Below are 27,763 nucleotides of genomic sequence, written 5' to 3'. Positions count from 1 at the left end.
CAGATTTAGCTTTTTCAACAGAGGTTTCACCATAGCGTGTTTACAAAAAGCTGGAACAGATCCAGAAAGAAGGCTCTTATTTATAATTGCTAGAATCCAGTCCCAAACACTATCAAATACCAATTTAAAAAGTTGGGTAGGAACAATATCAAGAGCAGAAGTAGTAGGCTTCAGCTTAACAACTGAATCCATTAAACCCAACATAGTAATCGGCTCAAATGAATTAAAAAAACTAGTGGGACTCAAAAAATCTACAGGGTCATCAGTAGAAGGAATAATGCATAAATAAATACACTAAATAAATATTGCTTGTTGGATTAAAAACAGAATTCAATATATTAAATAGAGTCCTGGGGCTGTTAGTGCTTTTAGAAATTAACTTTAAATGTAATTAAAGACTCCCATAGGATTTCATAGGATATTTGTAGTTTATCCCTTTTCCACCTGCGTTCTGCTCTTCTGCAGGCTTGTCTTAAACTATGAGTATTGCTGTTTAGCCATGGTTCAACTTTTTTAATGTTTTTTTTTAGTTTCATAGGGACAACAATATCTAAAACACTGGTGCATACAGAATTAAACATGTTCAGAAGCTCATCCACATTTAACACAGAAAACCTAATTGAATGCTACAGAAAAAATATCCACAGATGTTGGACCAAACAGGCCAACATGTGACCATTTTGCAGGTCTAATAATTTCAGTAGTATGACAAGAGATATCAATAGTAAACATAATAGGCTTATGATCTGAAAAACTTAAACCACCAATATGAACATCTGAAACAGAAAAGCCATGTGTTAGCACCAAGTCTAGAATATGACCATGTGCATGTGTAGGTTCTTTCACCCACTGACAGAAATCACAAGCATCAATGAGACTAAGAAACTCTTTTGCTAATGGTGTGGAGTCACAACAGACATGAATGTTAAAATCACCAACAATTAAAATTCTGTCAAATTTAGGAGTGATCCCCCCTAAAAATTCAGAGAACTCGGTAATGAAGTTTTATTCATTTTTGGAGGACGATAAACCACTGCCACCACCAGCGAGTTCATCAGGTCCAGTGAAAAAAGTTGAACTTCAAAGCTTGTGAAAGTGTCTGTTTCTATTATTCTGCAACAGAAACATGGGGAGAATTAAAAAAATATATATATAATTAGGGAAAGGATTATTATCTCCAACAGAAAGCCAGGTTTCTGTCACAAATCAAAAGTCTAAGTTGCCAGAGTTTACAAAGTCGTTAGCGACCTCAAATTTACTAAAGCCATTGTGATCGAAGATGAGTCACTAACAGGTTGCAAGATGTGCGATGCCCGACACAGTGGATGAAGATGATGATGATCCACCCCACCGTGCCGAATACGAGGTGAGTGTCGCCGGAGAGGCTGCAATGATGAATCCGCTGACAGATGAACGATCCATTGATAGGGAATTTCCAGAGAGCGCCGTGAGATGTAAAGGCCGCGATCCAGTTCCGGCCGAAAAACATCCAGACGAGGCTGACAGACCAGTCGAAAAGCCAGGCAGGATCTTAGCCTAACAGCAATACCTCCCCGCTTTCCTCTCCTCCTTCAGGAAAAAGCACACAGTGCAACCATACAGGTATGTTCATCAAGAAAGGTGGAGGTGGAAAGCTGAAACTCAAACCAGTCATGTCCTTGTTGGAGAAAAACGCTATAGTAGATCTAATATCAAGCAGCATTTGGCGATCGTATATTAACAGTGTAGCAACATTTTGACTTACCAAAGACGAAAAATGTATAAACATAAACAGGCAAGGAAACAAATGGAAAAAGCATGGGAGCAGACGGCATGCCATTGCTATCGGCACCATCTCAACCATCTGAAGTCTGTTATCACAAATATCACAGAAATGCATCTGATTTGCTTGTTTAAAACACAAAATACATTTACTATCATATATTTGAGAATCTGAACATTCTGGTTAACAGGTTTATGCTTTGTTACTCTGTAAATCACTACTTGTTTAAGAATTAAAGCTTGTGTTGAGGACTCAGGATTTGAATACAAAGACTTGAGACTTTCTCCTCTTCTTCTCTTCTTTGTCTTTCCTCTTGTTTCTGTCTCTCCCATTCATCTCGTTCTCTCTTCAACTCCTCTTGTATCTCTCTCTCATAATCATCTATGTCTTTAATGTCTCTTTTATATTGTTCTTCTCTTTCTATATATTCCTCTTCTCTTCTCTTTCTCTCTTTATCATGATTCTGTCTTTCTTCCTCCATCTTCATCATCATCCTCTTTTTCACTTGTTTTAGTCTCTGATAATATTCATCCCTCATTTCCTGTTCTTTCTTTCTCCTTCTCTCATCTTCTTCTTCTTTTCTTTGTTGTTCATGTTGTTTCTGTTTGTCCCATTCCTCTCGTTCTCTTTTCATCTCTGTTTTATATTGTTCTTCTCTTTCTCTGAATTCCTCTTCTCTTCTCTTTCTCTCTTTCTCATGATTCTGTCTTTCTTCATCCATCTTCATCTTTATTCTCTTCATCTCTTCTTCATGTTTGGACAGAAGATCTTCTCTCTCTGTGTGTCTTCTTTCTATCTCTTCTTTAAGTTTCTGATAATATTCATCCCACATTGCCTTTTCTATCTTTTTCCTCCTTTCATTCTCTTCATCTCTTCTTTGGCTTGCTTCTTGTTTCTGTTTCTCCCATTCCTCTCGTTCTCTCTTCATCTCTATTTTATATTCTTCTTCTCTCCTTCTAAATTCTTCTTTACTTTTCTTTCTCTCTTTATCATGATTTTGTATTTCTTCCTCCATCCTCATCTTCATCCTCTTTTTCTCCTCTTCATGTTTTTTCATCAGTTCTTCTTTTTCTCTCTTCAGTTTTTCCACTCTCTCCATCAGAATCATCTTTTCTTTTTCTTGTATTTCTCTTTCCATCTCTCTGAACTTCTTACATGAGTAGTAACTGTCTCCGTTTTCTTTCACCATGTCATCTATCTTCTTCAGTAGATCAGACACCTGTGTTCGGTCTCCAGTCTGATTATTATTGAACACATGGTATCTGTTTCCACACGCTTCAATCAGGTATTTAAGGGCAGGTTCAGGTTTTCCCAGCCACTCTTCAATAGTCTTTTTCTTCAGGTCATCTCCTCTGGTGAAGAGCACTATGGTGTACATTAAAGATTTCTCACCAAACATTTCTTGGATGATCTTCACTGCTTTTGCTTCTTCTTGAGTGAATCGTCCCAATGGGATCAGTAAGAGAAGCACATGTGGTCCAGGCAGAATCATGGAGATGCAGTTGGTGATTTCTCTCTGGATCTTCTCATTAGTAAGTTCAGTATTGAACAGTCCTGGAGTGTCGATCACAGTAACGTGTCGGCCATTGATTTTAGCTGATTCACTCTTACACTCTTTAGTAACTGATTCATAAGATGATTCTGCTGTAAACGCTTCTCTTCCTAAGATTGTGTTTCCTGTTGAACTCTTCCCAACTCCAGTTTTTCCCAGCAGCACAATCCTCAGATCATCTGCTCTGTCCCTTGAACCTGAAGATAGATCAAATAAAAATTAAATATTGTGAATATTGTGTATAATTTATACTGAAGCATCATGGGCTGATCATATTGTTTCTTCTGAACTCTACATGTAATGTTATTGTTTTATCTCACAAATCTGTTTAGACGTTTGCAATCATGAAAAGTGTCAGATTTTCTGATCATTACCCTTTGACTGAAACCACGTCTCTAATGATTGGATTCTCCTCTTCATTTCTTCAAATTTCTGCAGTTTTTCCATCTGTGCCTCCAACAATGTCTCTGTGGAGAAACAAACTCCACTATTTTCCTCAAACATCTGCATCAGTTTCTCCATCATCATGGACACTTGTGTGTTTGAGTCAATGAAATCATGTCGTCCTCCAAAACTCTCAATGAAAGACTGTGTTTCTTCACTCAGTTCTGCTGTCTGATGCTCTGGATTCTGGTATATGAGGATCATGATGTGTTTGTTGATTCTTGAGCTGAAGATCCTCTGGATCTTCTCCATTTCTGCTCTGTCTTCATTATTAAGTGGAGCATCAGGAATAATGATGATGAACACATGAACTCCAGGATCACAGAGAGACACACAGCGGAGAGTCTGACGCATCACTTCCTCCTCTGAGAGCTGAGTGTTGAACAGAGCTGGAAGCTCCACCAGAGAGATCAGATGTTCACACACCTTCACGTCTCTCCTCACACACTCTGAGCTGAGCTCTGATCCTCTCTCGCTCTGGTTCAGGATCAGGTTTGATATGAAGGATTTTAATCTTCTGTCGCTCCCACACACAACCAGATTCAGCTTCACACCCTCTGGAGCTGACAAAGGAAGAAAGTAGATTAACAATGAGGTTTTAACTTCAAAGTTATCTTCAACACACTCAGCTATTGACAGGAACAGATATTTTGACATGGGGTGCCCAAACATTTGCATGCTACTGTAAATGTTTGCAGAAATTTGGTTCTCTGATTCAGTTGTCCAGCAGATTGAATTTTGAATCTCAGTGCAATGCAATAGTGTTGGTGGTATATAAAGTAGTAAACCATATACTGTATCAAAGTGATGAAAAACAAAAAAAGTATAGCTTAAGTAATATGGAGTTTTTTCAGGAGCTCAAATGATGTTTAAGACTTTTAGATACCTGACATCAATCCCACTAACCTTACATTTACTTTCTGAAGAATAGAAAAGGTAAAAAGAAAAATACAGGAGCTAAAACTGGCAGTAGAGGTAGCTGAGCATCACCACAAGGGAAGTAATTTACTTAAAGGTACTACAGATCTGCAGACTGGCTCTGACTTTCAGGAACTAGCGTCAACTTGTCCAGAAAGTCATGTAGTGTATCTAAACCTTCAGGGTCTGGTGCTGTGTAGGGATCATAGACTCTAGCCAGTCAATAACAGCAAAATATTTTATTAAAGTACATTTAAGATGATTTTTTGAGTCAGTTTTTTCACCTTGAAATAGGTGGCTTATATATAAAAAGGGTATTTATTCATGTATGGTTCAAATAATATAGATGTACTGTACTGTAAATAACCTGTAAGCTTATTAATTTAATCTCACAAAGATGCTTTATTCATAAAATTGAATGAATTCACTCACCCAGTGTCTTGATCTTCTCCTGTAACTCTTTGATTTCATTCTCTCTCTCTCTCAGTTTCTCCTCTAGCTCATGTCTGACTCTCTTCTCTGGAGCTCTCGTATACGTCTGGAGTGAATAGGGTTCAGTCTTAAAGGTGTCAATACAATCCAGGATCTTTGAGATCTGTCCAGAGTTTCTCTGGTCCTTTAACCCCATCACATTGTACCAACTCCCATAGAGACTCGCGACCCTTTGAGATTCTTCATATGTTACAGAATCTGACACACTTTTGTCAATAGTGTGATCAGAAGTGAAAAGCACCATGAAGTGCTCATTAGAGTAAAATATTCTTGTAATCTTCTCCATTTCTGCTTTTTCTTCATTAGTCAGTGGAGTGACAGGAGTAACGAGGATGAACAGATGAACTCCAGGATCACAGAGAGACACACAGTTGAGAGTCTCCCGCATCACTTCCTCCTCTGAGAGCCGAGTGAGAGCTGGAAGCTCTATTACAGTCATCTGACGTCCATCGATCTTCTCCTCTTTCTTCACACACACTTTATTTCTCTCTTTCTCTGTCTGTTTCTGAGGTTTCCCTCTAATCATTCTAGACACTGAGATCTTGAGTGATGTATTATATCCACACAGCACAATGTTCAGCTTTGTTTTTCCAGAAGTAATCCCTGAAACAATATTTAGAGACAAATTAGATTACAACACATTGTTTTTTCCAGGCTTCCTTGTTTACTGACTCACTGTTTGGGTGAATTCACTCCCTATGTTTGGATCTATAACACTGTAACGGGGCGGGAGACTCGATGGGATCCATGTGCAGCTTTATTAAACAGAAATCGTAGTCGTACAGGCAGGGGTCAGAGAACAGCAGTAACAGTATCACAGGCAAGACGAAATCAGAATCAATACCAGGCAGAGGATCAGGACAGGCAGCAAGCAAGACGAGGTTATCCAGTAAACAGGCAATAGAATCACAAGGCAGGCGGCGGTCAGAACACAGAGGTAGTAAACAGTCCAGGGTCATACACAAGAATCAAATATAGGGTAGAAAACGCTCAGAAATGTCAGACTAGGCAGAACAAGACTTCGCGAATGTGTGTGTGTGTGTGTGTCTTAAATAGTCCCAGATGATATGGATCAGGTGCATGTGTAATCAGTCCAGGTGGGGGATTATGGGAGCTGTAGTCCAGTGAATGTTAATACTCCGGTGAGGGTGCCCTCAGGTGGCGATCGGAGGAAGTCACAGAGACCGTATTCGTGACAAACACACACAAACAGTCACACTACAGCCTTTAAAGGAATCATTCGCCCAAAACATCATATACTGACATGATGTTACAAACACATATGATTGTCTTATTTTTTTCACTGAATACAAAAGGGGCTTTTTAGCACAAAGTCTAGGCTGCTTTTTCACACTACAAAAGTGGAATATCAAACTCCAAAGAGGACAAAAATTGCTCTCGTGTCTAATGTCTTGACCTCTCCCTCTTGTCATCTCATCAGACTATGAAAATTAAAAGAGACTCCAGAAGTGCTGAACAAGATGGTGTGAAAATAAACTAGAAGTTCACTTAAAAAAACTCACTTAAATTCTTAAGACCTACAATAAAGAAATTCATAGAACACGGCAAGCTTATTTCTCAAACCTTACAAATGCGAACATTAATAACCCCTGATTATTATTTAATACAATAGATTCACTAATAAATCATAAAACTGATAGCTCTGAGTTACCAAACAGGAAATGTGAAGAGTTTGCTCGCTACTTCAGAGATAAAGTTATAAACATTAGATCATTAGATCAATTATGCTCCCTTCATTATCAAGTGTAGAGAATACTATCAAAATGGAAAGTTTTACTTTGTTTGATGTTGAGACACTAAGAAAGGTTGTAACAGACTTGAGACCATCTACTTGTTCCTTTGATCCTATTCCTGCCTGAGTCCCGATTCGTTACACTATCTATCGATATCCTTGAGATGGTTAATCACTCCCTGCAGCTTGGCATTTTCCCTTCTGACCTTAAATCTGCCCTAGTAAAACCGGTGTACAAAAAAGGGAGTTCAGATATTTTAACTCCTAGTAATTATAGACCGATCGCAAACCTTACATTTTTAAGTAAAATATTAGAGAAAATAGTGCATTCTTAAATGCCAATTCGAAACTAGAGATGTTTCAGTCTGGTTTTAGAAAATACCATAGTACAGAGACCGCTCTTATTAAAGTAGTAAACGATATAAACATAAACCTTGACAGAAACTGGCCTTCAGTTCAGGTGCTTCTTGACGTGAGTGCTGCATTTGATACAACAGATCACCAGATTCTTGATTAAGTGACTATGTTGATCCATCTGTAACAGTTTTAAATTGGTTTTTATCATATCTTAGTGAAAGAACTACTGAAGTTTTGCTTATTGGATCAAAAGTGCAGAGAGAGAAATTGATCCCTAAATGTACTTGGATTAATCCCAAGCCAAGTGGCAAAAAACTTAGGAGTTGTCTTTGATTCTGATTTTAAAGCTCATGTACGTAATATTACCAAAACAGCATTTTATCATCTCAAGAACATTGCTAAAGTAAGACCATTTCTCTCTCTGAGCAATACACAAAAATGAATGCATGAATTTATAACTAGCAGGCTTGACTATTGTAATGCCCTTCTTACTGGTCTACCAAAAAATACAATTAACCAATTACAATTAATTCAGAGATCATATTACACCAGTATTAAAGTCATTACACTGGTTACCTGTTAGTTTAATTTGGTTACTTTTATTAGTTTATAAGGCATTGCACGGACTATCTTTCAAATATGATTACAGTATATGAACCGAGAAGGACTCTTAGATCTTCTGATTCTTTTCTTCTGAAGGTGCCTCATAGCAGAACTGAAACATTCGGTGATGCTGCTTTCAGCTGTTATGCTCCTCACCTCTGGAACAACCTTCCCGAGAACATAAGATGTGCTGAAAACATTAATAGCTTTAAATCTAAATTGAAAACATCTTTTTGGTCTGGCCTTCCTGTAAAGTCTTATAAAACCGTTTTATATTTCATGTGTTTTACTTTTTTAATGTTGTATCTTATATTTCATATTTTTATCTTAAAACGTTATTCTTATTCATGTATTTTAATGGGTCTATTTTTTATTAATTGCTGTATCTATTCGTTTCTTTCTTGTCTGTAAAGCACTTTGAATTGCATTAATTTGTTTAGAAAAGTGCTGTATAAATAAAATGATCTTGCTCATAAGTTCTTTTGCTCCACCTGCTCTCTCTCTCTCTCATTACTCTCCTCATTATCTTCACTATTTATTCTCTGTCCTCTGCCAGATCGTTTGCTAATGTTCCTGCCTGTGTGATGTTCACAGTGTGTCGAGTTTTTTTTTTTTTTGTCATTGAATCAAAGCCCTACTGCTCTCTCACCTCAGTTTGGTAGTGCATTAGTCCATGATAAAGTATAAGATGTTATTGTTCACCAGGTTCAAATATATATCATTCCCAACTCTTCATCTTACAACTTTTCTGTCACATTCAACTGACATAAAAAACTGGACCTTGACAGTACAAAACTACTAAAGGTCACACAGTAGTGCTCTTCATTTTTCTCCCTGTCATTTTCTGTCTCTTCTTCACTGTAACTATTAAAGGACAAAAAGGGCAGTTCATGATCATATTCCTAAGAGGTATTCTGAAAAAAAGACTCCTCCATCACTTCCTGTCCTCTCATTGAGCTTTCCATCCTTATTTCTGTCGTCTCCTCAGACTGAACCTCCAGATCTGCTCAGATATTTATCAACTGATACTCCAACACCTCCATTCCCATACATGTTACAGATGAGGAATTCTTCTTGTTCTTTCTTCAGCATCTCCTCTGTCCTTCTGAACATCTCAGAGCGCCATCCTGCATTACTTCTATCAAACTGAAGATGTCTTCCTCCACACTCCTTTATTAAATTATGAATAGTGTTATTTGTGTTCTTATAAATCAAGAGTGTGCGCATCTCTTCATCAGTGGTCACCACTATAGTGTGTTTAATGGCCTTCACACTGAAGAGGTTCAGCACAGTTTTCACTCTGTGTTTGTCCTGCTCACTGAAGTCATTATACTGCAGTACTAATAAGATCACATGAGGTCCTGGAGCAGACCGAGACACACACTCTCTCACTCTCTGTGTGATCTGATGGTGTGAGAGATGAGGCTGGAGCAGGTGAGAAGAGTTGATGACTGAGATGTGTCTCTTCTCCACGACTCCACTGATTTTCACGCTGTGCTGCTGTGAAGAAGATGAAGCTTCACTGTGAAACGCTGCTGTTCCCAGTATAATGTTTCCCACTTGGCTGTTTTCCAACACATTCTTTCCCAGCAGAACAATCCTCAGATCCCTCACTGAAAAAGAGCACAAACTTTGGGATTACATGGATGTAGCATGTTAATTAGCATGAAAATATTGTGTTGGATATATTATTATCTGCTGTAGTATCAAGGGTGATGTTGGCATTTTTCCTAATTCTGGTAAATTCATCCATTCTCAGACAAAATAAATGTAAAATTGATGATTAATGATGTTCAATCATACTGTGTGTCCAGGTACAGAACCTGAATCGGGCTCCATTTTATCATTTCACCATCCAACCTTCACCCTCAGTCATTTCAATCGGTTTGATCTGTGAGTCTTTATCATTTCTCAGGGTAACTCAGGCCATTTTAATGCCAGTCCTCAGTTATCAGACTGATCTCACAGGAAGAGGGATTCTGTGTCTGCTGGGATAAACCTCTGCTTTCAGAATATCTGAATCTGGAACTTCAGCTCGGAGGATTTTGGAAATCTTCAGGTATTTTCTTGTGTTTGAATGATACAAAACATAGAAATAACTTGAGCTGCAATATGTGGAAATGATTTTTTGCTTTGCCCCTGTAGTGGGCGCTACTGTATTTAGTCTTACTGTACTTCATCATCCATTTTTGCAGTATGAAGTTTGGATGTCTTGCGTTCAGCAAAAGAAAAAGTCATACGATTTTTGAACAAGAACAACATGATAGTGAGTAAACGATGGGACCAATTTGTATTTTTGGGTGAATTAATATTTTAACTGATATAACACTGAATATTGTGCAATGATAAAATTATATCATTTAAGAGATTTGCCCATATTGTTTCATAAAATAAACATAAATGTTTCAAGCTGACACATCTGAATATCACTGACAGTGATTTAATTCACTTACTGTCAGGACGTTCATATGGTGGACTTCTTCGACCTGCTGCTGCCAGTGAAACACACACACACACACACACACACAAAGAGGTGTGTTTAGCAATTATAAATTAATTAAAGCAACATTTGTGCAGTGAAAGCTGTGAGCTGTTAACAATAGTTATTAAAGTGTGGATATTCAGGGTTCGGTGTTAAGGGGGTTAACAGTTCAGTTGGGGTGTTAAGAATTTGCATCAATTACTTCAATATCCTGCATTTATTACATTTTATTTCATTCTCCATTTGATCTTAATAATAATTATTTACATGGTCACATTGTAAATATGCTTTTAAGCCAGCAAAGTAGCTGACCAACAGTTGTTATCTTCTGAGCTATTCTGAGACGTGTCTGAATTCTGCAGACTTTTGATTCATATTTAATAGTGAATTGAATAATAGTGCTCCATTATGATGGCTCATGATGATCTCAAGAGATTTTATCTTCAGCAGAACTCTGACCCTCAATCGGAGCAGCTTGTGTAGATTTATGGAGTAAAAAGGCTTGACTGCTTCATTTTGGCAAAAACTTGTTTGCATTAAGCTTAAATCAATGTCTAGCTTTGGTTGTTAATTCGAATTTAAAAATGCAAACCTTTGTCTACATAACAGAATGGATGTGCAAAAAGTATGTGATATTGTAGGCTACGTCTGTTGTTTGTTTGTTTCTTCCTGGTGTTCTTTAAACATAAAAGAGTGTAAAATAACTAAACGAAGTAAACCATTGTCTAGTTTGGCGAATATTTCAGAAACACTAAACAAATCATCGAGGAAACGCTCCTGCATACACTATATTTGTGTCTTAATTTGATTCTTACCCGATCTTGACGCCATTTCAACAGCAACACTTTGAAATCAAAACCGAAAGAAAAACGATGAACGACGAAAGGAGAACTCACTTGTGCTAGTACGCTGAGGTTTGGGGAAATTTGATATGATTTTATAATATTCCGTCCATTAATTATTTTTTTTTTAAACCAGAAATGAAATATGTTCTACGGAAGATGCGTTTCTTTTCTTTTCTTTTTTTAAAACTCTGATTAATAGAATAATCAGATGCAAAGAAATGTTTATTTTAAATTATTATTGCATTCATATGCGTCATTCAGCCAGAGGGTGGCGCTGCTCTACTGTCTCGCTGGTGGAGTGACAGACAGGTGTGTTTTACCTGCTCAAAAACTATAAAAGTGTCCATCAGCATTGATTAACTGAGACCAAAATAATGTTATTATAGACACAATCTGTGAAAAACAAGACTTATTTTAATAAAGAATATTATAATTAGGCTATTCCAAATAAATTAACCATGAGGACTAAAATTATGTAAGTTTGTAGGCCAATAGCACTTCTTTATGAAAATATGATAATGTAAAGGGTAATTTAGTAATGTTGTAAATAAATAACAATAAGATAGGAAGTACATTCCAAAATGAAACAGGGTTTAAATAACCAATCTATATATTATATATGACACTTGATGCTTACTTCTATAATGGGTTAGAATCAAGTGCCCCAAAGGGTTTAATAAACACAATGATCTTACAGTGAACAATGAATGTGAATGCTGATTCGCACTGGATATGACCGCAGGCATTTCTGAGAGTTTTCATGTGTGCGCGTGCCCGTGTGTGTGCGCGCGTGAGTCACAGAAATGCGCGTGACGTCACCGCTCTACCTGAGTTTCGGCAGAAGGTGAAACTCTCGAGCAGAGATTCAAACACACACATGAAACACACTTCACACAGTTTCACACGGACACACGGCGAGTGTGTGAGCGCTTTAACCGATTTATGACCGATACACACGGACTTTATCCGTATTTATCCATAAACCAGCTCGTTTTGGCTGTAAAGGCCTCAGGATTGGTGTTTTTTTCCTGCTTTGACGCTTCCTGAAACCCTCAGGTGAGACTCATTAATATTTATATCACATTTGTATTTAATATTTAGAAGGTTTTACTCTCATTTAAACAATATAATGCGCTCAAATATGCTCTACTATCGGAATTTCAGTGTTTTTATTGATGATTTTCGTGCTTTATCATCGAAAGTCACCGGCTCTTTATTTACTCAGTAATTTATCGGTTTATCTGACGCGTTTTTCTGATTATGCGCTGAATAAATGACCATAATAAAGTCTGATTATTAAAATGAGCTTTATCTGGCCTGTGTTTGAGTCAAGTTGAGTCAATAACTTGATCAATTAAAATGCAGTTTAGGCTACTGCTGCTAATAACAATAATAAAAACATTATTTAAAAAAATTATATTTAATTTAACTATTTAACGCTAATTAAAAAGTCACATACGCACATATACAATAAGAAAATTAATGAAAATTTAAGAGTAAAATTGCAACAAAATAATGAACTGAAACAATTTCTGTTGTATTTGTAGGCTGTGGTTTATTCTGCAGTATATGAGGGTCAGTTTGATCATTTTAAGGTCATTTATGTGTGTTTTGCTCCTCTACAGAAGCTCATCATGTCGTCTCATCCGCGTCGTGTCCGGCTCAAGCCCTGGCTGGTGTCTCAGGTGGACAACGGGACGTTTCCCGGTCTGGTCTGGCTGGACCGTGAGGCCAAACGCTTCCAGATCCCATGGAAACACGCCACGCGTCACACGCCCCAGCAGGAGGAGGAAAACACCATCTTTAAGGTGAGTGATGGAGATCCTGAGGCCAGAGTACGGCAGGGATCTGGACCAGGACTGATCCGTGTGTGTTTTTCCAGGCCTGGGCCGTGGAGACCGGGAAGTATCAGGAAGGCGTGGACGAGCCGGATCCGGCAAAATGGAAAGCTCAGCTGAGATGTGCTCTGAACAAGAGCCGCGAGTTCAACCTCATCTATGACGGGACCAAAGAGGTTCCCATGAACCCGCTGAAGATCTACGACGTGTGTGATATTCCTCAAACACTCAGTAACCCAGGTAACACACACACACACACACACTTGATTTCTCGTCAAACACGTGAATCATATTTCAGCTGAACTCTAAAGGCCAAGAATTACTAGTTTTTAATACATTTTACAATTTCAGTCATATATTTTCATGCAATTTCATATTTCACAGATCCTGATCTATTTGTCTAATAAACCGACATTTGTAAATTATAAATATTGATGAATTTCCTATTAATGCATAAAAATGCATAAATGTGAATATTAATTCTTAGCTATGCTAGAAAATCACCCTATTACTCTACCAGCAATATGATTTAATAAAATGTTTTGTATAATATGAGCTGTTGTTGGTTTGAATTAAGGAAAACAAGTAACGGGTCATTTAATTATTCAGACTAAACATTTATGTTATTATAAAATTATCTGAATTAATTGATTAATTTGAAGTGTTTGTCTTAAAGGCTGAAACACAGTCAATGTTTAGAAAAATATGCCCTAAAGAAGTGAGAAATACTTTACAAAACTTCTAAAATCTTTACGTAATTATGACTTTATTCTTTATTTTCTTTTTAATGTTATGACTTTTTTTCTTGATTTTTAAAAATATTGCTTTATTGGCTTTTAATATTGTGACATTTTTCTTGATTTTTTATATATATATATATATTATGTCTTTATTTTTGAATTCATTTAAATCCTTTTTTAAATTATTTTCACGAATTATATTTATGTGAGATTTTTGCACTTCAAAGTGATCATTTTATTGCCCAAGATGATTGCTGGATTAAACATGCACATAATTTTGTCATGTGACTGCGATGTGGCAATACGCATGAAACTCCATTATTTCAAATAGTATTTAATAAAGTATGTAGTGTGCAAGTCTTTCTTTGAACACAGCTGTAATCTCTGTGTCTCAGGTTCAGTGACCACGTATGAGACTGACGGCGATGAAGACGACGTTCCCGACACTCCTGAACCTCCTCCACCATATCCACCTCATGGTACTGGAATTAAACTGGATTAAACGTGTCTTAAACTCTTTGAACAGCATGTTGTTTGTGTAATTTTAAGATTCATTCCACATAATGCAACATATTTTCGGTAGTATTTGACTAGCATATACTCCTGTGCAGGGATGAGCTCCTCGCCGCTGGCTCCGGTTTGGACTCCTCCAGGCTCCGTGTCTCCGATGCAGCCGGCCAGCTGCCCTCCTCCCCCTCCCCCGGCAGAGGTGTGGCCTAAGAAAGAGCCGCTAGACGTGGAGATGCAGCCGCCACCCATGGAGCTCCAGACGCCCACAGCCTTCGACGGCATGTTCGCCACCCCGGAGACCTGGATCAGCTCTCTGCCCAGTAACAAACTACACACACACACACACACACACACACACACACACATTTACACCTCCCATTTACGTGTTACACCCACATATACACGTTGCACCCCCATACACACACACGTTGCACCCCATTTACATGTTACACCCCCATACACATGCGTTACACCCCCATTTACATGTTACACCCCCATACACATGCGTTACACCCCCATTTATGTGTTACACCCCCCATACACACGTTACACCACCCATTTACGCGTTACACCCCTGTACACATGCATTACACCCCCCATTTACGTGTTACACCCACATATACACACGTTACACCCCCATACACACGTCACACCCACATTTACGCGTTACACCCCCGTACACACGCATTAAACCCCCTATTTACATGTTACACCCACATATACACATTACACCCCATACACACGTTACACCCTCCATTTATGTATTACACCCCTGTACACATTTACACATTACACCCCCGTACACACGTGTTACACCCACATATACACACGTGTTACACCCACATATACACACGTGTTACACCCACATATACACACGTGTTACACCCACATATACACATGTTACACCCACATATACACACGTGTTACACCCACATATACACACGCGTTACACCCACATATACACACGTGTTACACCCACATATACACACACGTGTTACACCCACATATACACACGTGTTACACCCACATATACACACGTGTTACACCCACATATACACACGTGTTACACCCACATATACACACACGTGTTACACCCACATATACACACGTGTTACACCCACATATACACACGTGTTACACCCACATATACACACGTGTTACACCCACATATACACACGTGTTACACCCACATATACACACGCGTTACACCCACATATACACACGCGTTACACCCACATATACACACGTGTTACACCCACATATACACACGTGTTACACCCACATATACACACGTGTTACACCCACATATACACACGCGTTACACCCACATATACACACGCGTTACACCCACATATACACACGCGTTACACCCACATATACACACGCGTTACACCCACATATACACACGCGTTACACCCACATATACACACGCGTTACACCCACATATACACACGCGTTACACCCACATATACACACGCGTTACACCCACATATACACACGCGTTACACCCACATATACACACGCGTTACACCCACATATACACACGCGTTACACCCACATATACACACGCGTTACACCCACATATACACACGCGTTACACCCACATATACACACGCGTTACACCCACATATACACACGCGTTACACCCACATATACACACGCGTTACACCCACATATACACACGCGTTACACCCACATATACACACGTGTATGGAAGGCCATGAGGGCCAAATATACGTGAATTTTAACACGTCAACAACACGTTAAATACGTGTATTTGACGTGTACTTCACGCGTGAAGTACGCGTGAAATACGCGTTAAAATCAGTTTGAACGGGTCATTGTCATTGGCTGCTGAGAAATTTGGGTCAAACCATTTCTGTGAGCTTAAGGGGGTGTACCATTCATTTACTAAGATGCCACCATTTAACATGCTAGATCAACTTTTATTTGGTAATTTTTGTATAATCTTTAGAAATAATATATTTAAATTGCAGTTTAATGAAAAAATAATTTAATTTTCCCACTTATGCCTTTTTTTCTTTTTACAACGCCCTTACCTTTACTGACAATAAAATGCAGCATTAAGCTCTCTAAATGTGAGTATGCACTCATATGACCTGCAAAGTTTTTTCTCAGGTGTGTGTTGGGGTGAGACACTGACTAACTGAAGTGTGTGACTAGAGATGATAGACCTGCTGCACAGTTTTGTTCTAAGGAAATAGTGTAGGGCAGCGTTTCCCAAAAGCATCGTAAGCTTAAGTTGATCGTAGCTCCATTGAAACCAATGGAGCTACGATCAACTTAGGCTTACGATGCTTTTGGGAAACGCTACCCAGGTTAGTAATATAATTTTAAACTTATAATAATGTAGATGCTCTCTCGTGTTTGTCAGAACATGGGTGCGGAGCGCAAGCTCATGCCCTTTGTGACATACTGGATCGAAAATATGTGAAATAAGTTATTTCTAGTCGACTAGTACTAGTTCATTTAAGCCATTAGTGACTAATCACATTTAAATTCATTTAATTTCTTAAATACTGGAGAGAATAAACCATATTAATGAGCGTTTACGCAATATCTATATAGCACTCAAGGGCACGCATAAACCTTGCATTAAGAACTGGCAAAAGTAATGATTATGAAAGTGGCAAAAAACAGCAAGGAGACAATTGTTTACTAATAAAACAAAAATTGACATTGCTGACTCTCATGCACAGAGATGCACATTTCATTCGGATAGGCCTACATAATCAGAGAGTAGCCTATTTCGTTTCGCTTTGAATTATTTCGTTTAAAAAAAAAAAGACATTATATATATATATATATATATATATATATATATATATATATATATATATATATATATATATATATATATATATATATATATATATATATATATATATACCCAGCTAACAAAACTACGTAATTGTTACATAACTGCAACGTAATTTGGTGACCAAACTTAACTAGTTACGTTGTGGCAACCGGAAAAGTGAAAGGTGCCTATAAGTCGCCACAACGTAACTTTGTGACGTTGCCAGTTAGTAACTGCGATGTTGTGGCAACGTTGTGTATCAATAGTTGTGTGTTGGTAATCAGATGGTAATTTTTATATTTGTTTATTTTTCTATGGGCGGACATGCAGTAGTTAACCTAATTTATGTCCTCATTTGCCCAGACTAATGTAAAGGCTATTCCAACAGCTGTGAACGATGAATGCAGACTCAAAATGAATTCAATACATTTATTTTGAAAAACACAGAACATGAACAAAAATCCAAATAAAAATAATAAAATACACCCAAACTATAAATAAAAACATATAGCCTACAGCAACATGAAATAAAAGCATTCAAGACGTTTAAACGCAGTATTATTAAAACATATGCTATGCTAGCATAACATTTTGCTAACATATATTCCAGACGATCAAAGAAAGATACCATATAATCACAGAGGTAACAATATTAACAAAAGTACTTAAAGTAGACTGTGGGTAATGTTACTTAACCAATCTGACGCAGTTGTTGAACTTTATTGCTATAAAACTGACGAGAAACACGGAGAAACGTCGACGCTGTCCTCTCCAGCAGCTTGAATGTTTTCCCGGTTGCCATGGCAACTCTAACAGGCACCAGCACACTAACGTAAACATAACAATAAAAAAAGGTTTTGCGTCTTTCTAAAGTTAACTTTATACATTTTTATAAAAGTAATTTATTCATTGTCACCTCGGAAAAATAAATTCTTCTCTCAGAATCTCAGATTCTCCTAGAATCTGGAATGTCCTTGGTAATCTTATAACGTTAGGAGATCGTACTGACGACGTTGTGAGATGGTAATTTAATGGTAATAATATTACGGGCATACAACGTTGTAGTTACATTAGTAAGTCATGGATATATTACGAATAGAGTACGTATCTGGAATGTCCTTGGTAATCTTATAACGTTAAGAGAACGTACTGACGACGTTGTGAGATGGTAATCTGAAGGTAATGAAATTACTGGCGACATCATAGTTACGTTGTCAGTTAGTAAGTCATGAAATTACCAAAAAGTACGAATACATTACGTAGCTAACTGTTACGGCGTGTGTTAGCTGGGTATATATATATAGAGCCCGATCACACGAAAATGCGTATCAATAGTACGAGTTTGTAATCTCGTAGTATTCTGTGAGTTTTGGCGTGCTTATGGTACGCAGTTTTTCGCGTGCATATGATACGCACTTTATGGCATACTATACATACGAACCCCCCACTCTCCCACCCCCATCCTAACCAAGAGCGTATCATATACACGCCATAAAGTGCGTATCATATGCACGCGAAAAACTGCGTAACATAAGCACGCCAAAACTCATTTTGGCTTATATATTCTACGAGATTACAAACTCGTACTATTGATACACATTCTCATGTGATCGTGTTGATATATAATATGAACAGTCGACGTTTCGAATCGTCGATTGGAGGAGCCTGATTCAACTACCAATCTCACAGTCGAATCGTCGCAGAGGTGTTATGAAACGAGATATGGGGGCGCGCAATATTTGATTTTGGACATACCGGTTCTCTCCCAATAGGTTAATATAAAGCGTATTATATCAATGCTGTAAATAAAAATGTGCAAAGAAAGAAGCTTTTAATAAATATTTTTTAACGTGCGTGAATAAATCCAAACACCCCGTGACAGATTTAAGTTTCACTTTCAATCCGTGACCGACAGAGGAGCATCTTGGCGGCAAGGATTTAAATCTTTAACAATGTCTGGGATAGGAAAATCTAAAGTGTAGAACTAGATGCGCTTTGAAATGGTAAAAGATGCAAAAAACAAAAAACGTATGATGCAAGTTGTCCTATACAACTCAACTGTCTACAAACACTAGCGCGCTTCTGCCGGCCAACGAGCTGACTATAGCGCGCTATTTGAAAAGACTCAAACGGCCACAGGCAGATCGCCTGAAAATCTGGATTTCTCTCTCTTGGTCAAGTAGGGGAAAAGTGATTTCAAAACATTTCAGCCAGTTCTAATTTGATTTTTGGATGCTGTGAATGTTTAGCTAAAAAGACTGCCACTCCAGTTTAACGTTTTGTCTCTGCAGTTAAAATTCTGGCTATACTTTCGTTTTAATAATTTTAATAATTTCTTTAATTTTAATTTATTTATTGATCAGTGTTATCTGATTTAACTATTTATATCTTGTGTTTTGAATATATGTTCCCCTGCACTTCAGGCATTTGCAATTGTAATTAGGCTATATTCTGTTCTAATTCAATTCGGCAAATCAATATTTGATTAAAAAATTATTGAATTTTTGGTGCATCGATGTTGCGCTGTAGATTAGTTAAAGCTTGCTCGCACAGGCAATTCAGCCCATTTAATTTGATTTTCCGACATATGAAATGCATCTGCAGTGCGGCCTTTCTGCAGTTATTTACATAAATATAGCCTAAGATCCAGAACAAAAATGAAACTGGCACGAATCTTTTGCTATGTGTTTGATAACGCACATGCAAGTACCCACAATCTACAACGATCTATTACGCTACATTAAAGAGTGCCAAAACGGTATTTATTGCTTGAATTTCTTAATGAAATGGACAGAATTTTAAATCTGAGTCTTTGTTCCATATCAAAAGCAACACAACGCTTTAAGCCTTTTGCAATTTATTGAGTGGGAGGTGTCAACTGAAAAAGGCATATAGCCTGGGAATCGATATTGGTCTTATGAATGTGACCAAAACAGCAAGGAGACATTTGAATGGTTTATTAATAAAGTAATGTTTTCTGAATCGGTGTCGGCTGCAAAGATGAAGTTGACATTGACTCTCATCATCTCCTCATGGACGCGCTTAGAGAGAGAATGAGCATTCCATTCGGTTTATTCTACATAAACAGAGAAGCCTATTTCTTTTCATTTTGAATTATTTCATTTTCGTTAAAGTAGATATTTCATGCTTTCTATAGAGAAATTCCCCATGTATGTGAGGCAAGCAGCCTATACGCTGAGTTTCGGTTCATTTATGTAAGTGTTCCAGTTCACGCGCCAGTGATCGCGCTGGCACGTCATGATTATATTTTCTACTATATTTGCGTCTTACTTATTACATCCAGGCAATTGGTTGATGAAACATTGATTAAAATTAAGATACAATTTTTACAAAACGAAATTCACTTTAAAGAAAGGCTTTCTACAAAACAAAACTTAAGTGAATTTCGTTTTGTAAAAATTGTATCTTAACTTTAATCAATGTTTCATCAACCAATTGCCTGGATTTAATAAATAAGAAGCAAAATATAGCAGAAAATATAATCCTGACATAGATGCGCGGGCGCGATCACTCGCAGGTGAACTGGAGCGTGCCTTATATAACTATAACTATAACTCAGCATATAGGCTGCTTGCCTCACAGACATGAGAAATATACAGAAAGCGTGAAATGTCTACTTTTAAATGAAATAATTAAATATGCTACTCTCTGATTATGTAGGCCTAATCAAATGAAATGTGCATCTCTGCGGAGATGATGAGAGTCAGCAATGTCAACATCTTTGCAGCTGGCACTGATTCAGAAAACATTAGTTTATTAATAAACAATTAAAATGTCTCCTTGCTGTGTTTTTTTTTTTATTTATTTTTTTTTTTATAATCATTACTTTTGCCGGTTCTTAATGCAAGGTTTATGCTTAATGCAAGGTTATATCTATATAGTACCCAAGACTCCACAGATATGGTTTATTCTCTCCAGTATTTAAGAAATTATATGAATTTAAATGCGATTAGTCACTAATGGCTTAAATGAACTACTAGAAATAATTTATTCCACATAGTTTTGATACAGTATGTCACAAAGGTTTGAACTTGCGCTCCGCACCCATGTTCTGACACAAACACAGAGGGAGCATCTACATTATTATCAGTTTAAAATTATATTTGCGTATGACTAAACTGCACTATTTCTTTAGAACAAAACTTTGCAGCAGGTCTTATACCAATCTTCTTCAGTGTCCCACCCCAACACACACCAGAGAAAAAAACTTTGCAGGTCATATGAGAGCATACTTGCATTCAGTGGGCTTACAATGCTGCATTTTATTGTCAGTAAAAGTAAGGGCGTTGTAAAATAAATAAAATAATAATAAAATAAAAAATGCATAAGTGGAAAAATTAAATCTATTTTTTCATCAAACAACAGTTTAAATATATTATATTATACAAAATGACCAAATAAAAGAGCAGAATAAGCTGATCTAGCATGTTAAATGGTGGCATCTTAGTAAATGAATGGTACACCCCCTTAAGCTCACAGAAATGGTTTGACCCAAGTTCTCAGCAGCCAATGACAATGACCCGTTCAAACAGATTTTTAACGCGTATTTAACGGGTATTTCACGCGTGAAGTACACGTCAAATACACATATTTAACGTGTTGATTTTTCACGCGTATTTCACGCGTTAAATATGTGTATTTAACGTGTATTTTACTTGTGAAATACACGTCAAATACACGTAATTAACGCGTTGATTTTTCACGCGTATTTAACGCGTGAAATACGCGTGAAATACACGTATTTAACGTGTTGTTGACGTGTTAAAATTCACGTATATTTGGCCCTCATGGCCTTCCATACACGTGTTACACCCACATATACACACACGTTACACCCACATATACACACACGTTACACCCACATATACACACGCGTTACACCCACATATACACACGCGTTACACCCACATATACACACGCGTTACACCCACATATACACACGCGTTACACCCACATATGCACACGCGTTACACCCACATATGCACACGCGTTACACCCACATATGCACACGCGTTACACCCACATATGCACACGCGTTACACCCACATATGCACACGCGTTACACCCACATATGCACACGCGTTACACCCACATATGCACACGCGTTACACCCACATATGCACACGCGTTACACCCACATATGCACACGCGTTACACCCACATATGCACACGCGTTACACCCACATATGCACACGCGTTACACCCACATATACACACGCGTTACACCCACATATGCACACGCGTTACACCCACATATGCACACGCGTTACACCCACATATGCACACGCGTTACACCCACATATACACACGCGTTACACCCACATATACACACGCGTTACACCCACATACACACACGGGTTACACCCACATACACACACGGGTTACACCCACATACACACACGCGTTACACCCACATACACACACGCGTTACACCCACATACACACACGCGTTACACCCACACACGCGTTACACCCCTCCATTTACACACACGTTACACCCACATATACACACGCGTTACACCCACATATACACACGGGTTACACCCACATATACACACGCGTTACACCCACATATACACACGGGTTACACCCACATATACACACGCGTTACACCCACATACACACACGCGTTACACCCACATACACACACGCGTTACACCCACATATACACACGCGTTACACCCACACACGCGCGTTACACCCCTCCATTTACACACACGTTACACCCACATATACACACGCGTTACACCCACATATACACACGGGTTACACCCACATATACACACGCGTTACACCCACATATACACACGCGTTACACCCACATACACACACGCGTTACACCCACATACACACACGCGTTACACCCACATACACACACGCGTTACACCCACATACACACACGCGTTACACCCCTCCATTTACACACACGTTACACCCACTTACACACGTTACACCCCTCCATTTCCGTGTTACACCCCCCGTACACACGCGTTACACCCACATATACACGTTACACCCCTCCATTTACACACACGTTACACCCACATACACACGTTACACCCCTCCATTTCCGTGTTACACCCCCGTACACACGCGTTACACCCACATATACACGTTACACCCCTCCATTTACACACGCGTTACACCCACATACACACGTTACACCCCTCCATTTACACACACGTTACACCCACATACACACGTTACACCCCTCCATTTCCGTGTTACACCCCCGTACACACGCGTTACACCCACATATGCACACCCGTTACACCCACATATGCACACGCGTTACACCCACATAAACGCGTTACACCCCTCCATTTACGTATTACACCCCTGTACACATTTACACATTACACCCCCATACACACGTGTTACACCCACATACACACGTTACATCCCCCATTTACGTGTTACACCCAGATGTACACACGTTAAACCCCCATGCACACGTTACACCCTCTATTTACGTGTTACACCCCCGTACACATTTACACATTACACACGTGTTACACCCACATATACACACGTGTTACACCCCCCCATTTACGCGTTACACCCCCGTACACACGCGTTACACCCACATACACACGTTACACCCCTCCATTTATGTATTACACCCCTGTACACATTTACACATTACATCTCCGTACACACGTGTTACACCCACATATACACACACGTTACACCCACATACACACGTTACACCCCCCATTTACGTGTTACAGCCACATATACACGTTACACCCCCATACACACGCGTTACACCCCCGTACACACGCGTTACGCCCCTCCATTTAAGTATTACACCCACATATACACGTTACACCCCCCATTTACGTGTTACACCCAGATATACACGTTACACCCCCATACACGCGTTACACCCCTCTATTTACGTGCTACACCCCCGTACACACGCGTTACACCCCATACACGTGTTACACCCCCATACACATGCGTTACACCCCCCATTTACATGTTACACCCACATATACACACGTTACACCCACATATACACACGTTACACCCCATACACGTTTTACACCCCCCATACACACGCGTTACACCCCCCTTTTTATGTGTTACACCCACATATACACACGTTACACCCCTCCATTTAGGTATTACACCCCCATACACACACATTACATCCCCATTTACTGTACGTGTTACACCCCCATACACACGTGTTACACCCACATCCCCACATACACACACATTACACAAACACCCCCACACACGTTATACAAGCACATTACACACACATATGCACGCACACAGACACATTACACCCACACACATGCTACACACATTGATACATTTTGAATTATAAACATGGTAATTGATAAATTTGACGTTTCATGTTGACGTGCAATTGACAATTTCATCTTTTAGATTTTAATTTTAAACATGCAAATAACATTAATAAAAATATATATATAGTATTTATTAAGAAAAAAAATGAATTCAATAAACATGCAAAATATGAAAATGTAAAGTGTTTAAATTAAGTTAACCAAATAATATTATTAAAAAATATGTAAGTAAATTAAATTAAAAAGTCTTTATCATTTATTGATGCATATTTTACCGTTTGATGTTTCTAGCATTTATTTTTATTTTAAATGTTAATTTGTTTAATGTTTAGTCATTTTGTTACATTCTTTTGTCATTTTGTGTTTATATTTTAAATATTGCTAATTCGGTTTAATGCGTTATTTTAGTTATAACTTGAGTGCTTCATCTTAAACTTATTTCAGTTTATTGCTAAGACAGCATTTCTAATTTTGCTTTAAGTTTGTCAAGTAATTTATACATTTTATTGTATTTATATTGTATTTCAGCTTTCAGCTCCAATTAACAGAAATGTTTTTAATAGTTTTGTTTGAAAATATTAACAGCACCCATAATGCACTGTGTGTGTGTTTGCAGTGACGGATCTGGAGGTTCAGTTTTATTACCGCGGTAAGGAGGTCTGTCCGCCAGTAATCGTAAGCAACCCGCAGGGCTGCCGGTTGTTCTACGGCGATCTGGGGCCGATCGTCAATCAGGAAGAGCTGTTCGGGCCGATCAGTCTGGAGCAGGTGCGCTTCCCCTCCACCGAGCACATCACCAACGACAAGCAGCGTGTCTTCACCAGCCGCCTGCTGGACGTGATGGACCGCGGCCTCATTCTGGAGGTGAGCGGACACGACATCTACGCCGTGCGGCTGTGCCAGTGTAAAGTGTACTGGTCTGGCCCCTGTGCCCCCAACCCCAACATGCCCAACCTCATCGAGCGCCAGCACAAGGTCAAGCTCTTCTGCCTGGAGTCCTTCCTCAGCGGTGAGCGACTGCGTTTATAAACCTGGGATATTTGAATCAGAAAGTGAATGTGTGTCCGATTCTGTTATGTGTTTGTAACGGTGTATCCGTAGGAGTCATCACTCACCAGCGGGGTCAGTCCTCTTCTGAGCCCCCTCTCTACGACATTCACCTGTGTTTCGGGGAGGAGTGGCCCGACGGCAGACCCAGAGAGAGGAAACTCATCATGGTGCAGGTGAGACGTTACGACCGCTGCCGTGTGAAGCGTTGCATTATGGGCCACGGTGGCAGTCTGTCTGTACCAGAGAGCCCACTTTTTCAGTCTCGTAGGTTCCAAAAGTATTTTCCCATTAGTTTTTGCCATAGGGATTTAATAAAAGTCTTTGTTAAAGCATTATAAGCCATGAACTGAACCAACCAGTTACAAGGAGAATCTACAGACTACAAAGCAGAAAAGTATTTGAAAATCGGACAAATACTAAAGTACAAGACTGTGAACTTAATGGCTTCAGTGATAGAAAGAACTGCAATCCCATGAAACATTGCAAAATAAATAATCGATAATCTAATTAAAAATTATAGAGAAATATAAAACTATGCATTTGATTATATACTGTATAAAAACTATATTTTATTACAAAATATGCATATATATTCAAATATTAAAGTATTTTGAGAGTGACTTGATTACTGGAAAGTGACTTGGTTGATGGAAATGGGTGGAGCTAACGATCTTTTGGCGCATTTATCTTGTTTTGATTGGTGGAATTTTCTATACATCATCATGGGTAATGTAGTTTTTCTGTTAAACGTGATTATTCTAAAAATAAGTTGAAATAATGCAGTCTGATGGCTTCAACAGAAGCAAAATAATCGATTACCAACTTTGTTGCTCATAGTAGCACTGTCTTTTAAACAATTTATAAGTAATCATTCAAAACCGATTATCGTTTCCATATGGAGAAAATGTATGTTTTTATTTCCAGAACTTGACTGTTGCACTCTATTATTACTGTATAAAAAGGTATTAGAAAATGAATTATGAACGTAATATAATAAATACATTTAAATTAAATATAAAATAACATTCAAAAATGCAGATACAAATCAATTAAGTTTTTCATTAAAAGCCACGTTTAATGACTATTTGTTGTGAAGGTAAAGTTTCTCAGTGACTATTTCAGTTTAATTATTATTTTTGTTTTTTAAAAAGATGCGCCGATTAACCAGGTCATTTTATTTAGAAGGAAAGAGCAGTTTTGATGACATTATCTTTCCGTTCTACCTCCAGATATTGCTTAATAACGTGTTTGTTTACTGGGGTAACCGCTGTATTTCTGCTATTCCATATTACATGCATTTTCATTCAGCCCGTCTTGTTTTTGTTTTGTGCAAGACTCTAGATTGCTTTTAGTGTTTATGGTGGCTACTGTTTGTTTGATGAACACTAATGCAGAGTCCAGCCATGATTATCTTCTCAAAACACTGGGCTTTTAGCCTAAAATGGTCTTTGAAGCTAGCATGGCTTAGTAAGCATTGATATGTGTTTGCAGGTGGTCCCGGTGGTGGCGCGCATGATCAGCGAGATGTTTTCGGGCGACTGCACACGCTCGTTCGACAGCGGAAGCGTGCGCCTGCAGATCTCCATCCCCGACATCAAAGACAACATCGTCACACACCTCAAGCAGCTCTACCGGCTCCTGCAGACGCATCAGGGGCAGGAGAACTGGCCCCTGCCGCCCGGGGCCGCCCTACACCTCCCGCAGGCCCTGCAGACGCAGTGACCCGCTCCCACCCGTCCCTGTTTTTAATGAGAAGTACTTAAGACGCTTTAGAGACTCTGAAACTGGTTGCTGTAGTGTTTCCGAGCTCTTCCGAGGGTTTTAGTGTGTCAATGTCGCCGGGTCAAAGTCTAGCGTGTGTTAATGATCAGCCACACTGAACGTCCGCCCAGATATTTAGACTTCAACAGATGTACGTAGATGTCTTTTTATCAGCAGGAACTAACATCTGATGCTTATCGCTTCAGTTTCACATATATAATGAGCTTTTAACCACGTTATTGTGTTTTTACTGCTGATGTATGTTACGCTTATAATCAAACTGTCAGGTTTATGTGGTTTTTCGCACTTTTGGGGTTAAATATCTAGTTTTTTTAACTGTATTGTGTATTTGACATCCCATCATGTAGATTTGTGTAATAATGTTACTTGGCTTTATCAAATAAAATGAAAAATGCACAAAAAGAGTGAGTGTATTTGTGGTTTCAGGATGGTGGAATGAATCAGGTTGAACTCTGATATGATTATTCTTGT

General features: G+C 38.6%; 2 protein-coding genes across 4 annotated transcripts; one reads left to right on the top strand and one right to left on the bottom strand.

Moving 5' to 3' along the window:
- Positions 1 to 547: 547 nt before the first annotated feature.
- LOC137028158 (GTPase IMAP family member 8-like) lies at positions 548 to 11,205 on the bottom strand. Of its 3 annotated transcripts, XM_067396928.1 has the most exons (6): positions 11,179 to 11,205; positions 10,335 to 10,370; positions 8,933 to 9,494; positions 5,109 to 5,771; positions 3,689 to 4,321; positions 548 to 3,511 (listed from the first exon to the last, which is right to left on the bottom strand). In XM_067396928.1, the coding sequence occupies exons 4-6, from the start codon at positions 5,692 to 5,694 to the stop codon at positions 1,995 to 1,997; spliced, it is 2,736 nt and encodes a 911-aa protein (XP_067253029.1). In that variant the 5' UTR covers positions 5,695 to 5,771; positions 8,933 to 9,494; positions 10,335 to 10,370; positions 11,179 to 11,205; the 3' UTR covers positions 548 to 1,994. The 3 variants fall into 3 exon arrangements, with proteins under 3 accessions (XP_067253029.1, XP_067253027.1, XP_067253028.1); XM_067396926.1 differs by lacking the exon at positions 8,933 to 9,494 and having other exon boundaries at positions 11,179 to 11,198; XM_067396927.1 differs by lacking the exon at positions 10,335 to 10,370 and having other exon boundaries at positions 5,109 to 9,494; positions 11,179 to 11,199.
- An 814-nt stretch (positions 11,206 to 12,019) lies between these two features.
- Positions 12,020 to 27,684, top strand: irf6 (interferon regulatory factor 6). The gene is made up of 8 exons (XM_067396923.1): positions 12,020 to 12,264; positions 12,834 to 13,016; positions 13,091 to 13,286; positions 14,182 to 14,265; positions 14,398 to 14,616; positions 25,077 to 25,469; positions 25,562 to 25,683; positions 27,002 to 27,684. Exons 2-8 carry the CDS (start codon positions 12,843 to 12,845, stop codon positions 27,230 to 27,232), a joined length of 1,419 nt encoding a protein of 472 aa, XP_067253024.1. The 5' UTR covers positions 12,020 to 12,264; positions 12,834 to 12,842; the 3' UTR covers positions 27,233 to 27,684.
- The last annotated feature ends 79 nt before the right edge of the window (positions 27,685 to 27,763 follow it).

The sequence above is a fragment of the Chanodichthys erythropterus genome, chromosome 10 (assembly GCF_024489055.1).
Source record: "Chanodichthys erythropterus isolate Z2021 chromosome 10, ASM2448905v1, whole genome shotgun sequence".
Taxonomy (NCBI): Eukaryota; Metazoa; Chordata; class Actinopteri; order Cypriniformes; family Xenocyprididae; genus Chanodichthys; species Chanodichthys erythropterus.
Note: the sequence above shows the minus strand (reverse complement) of the source record. Positions and strands in the feature narration are given on the sequence as shown.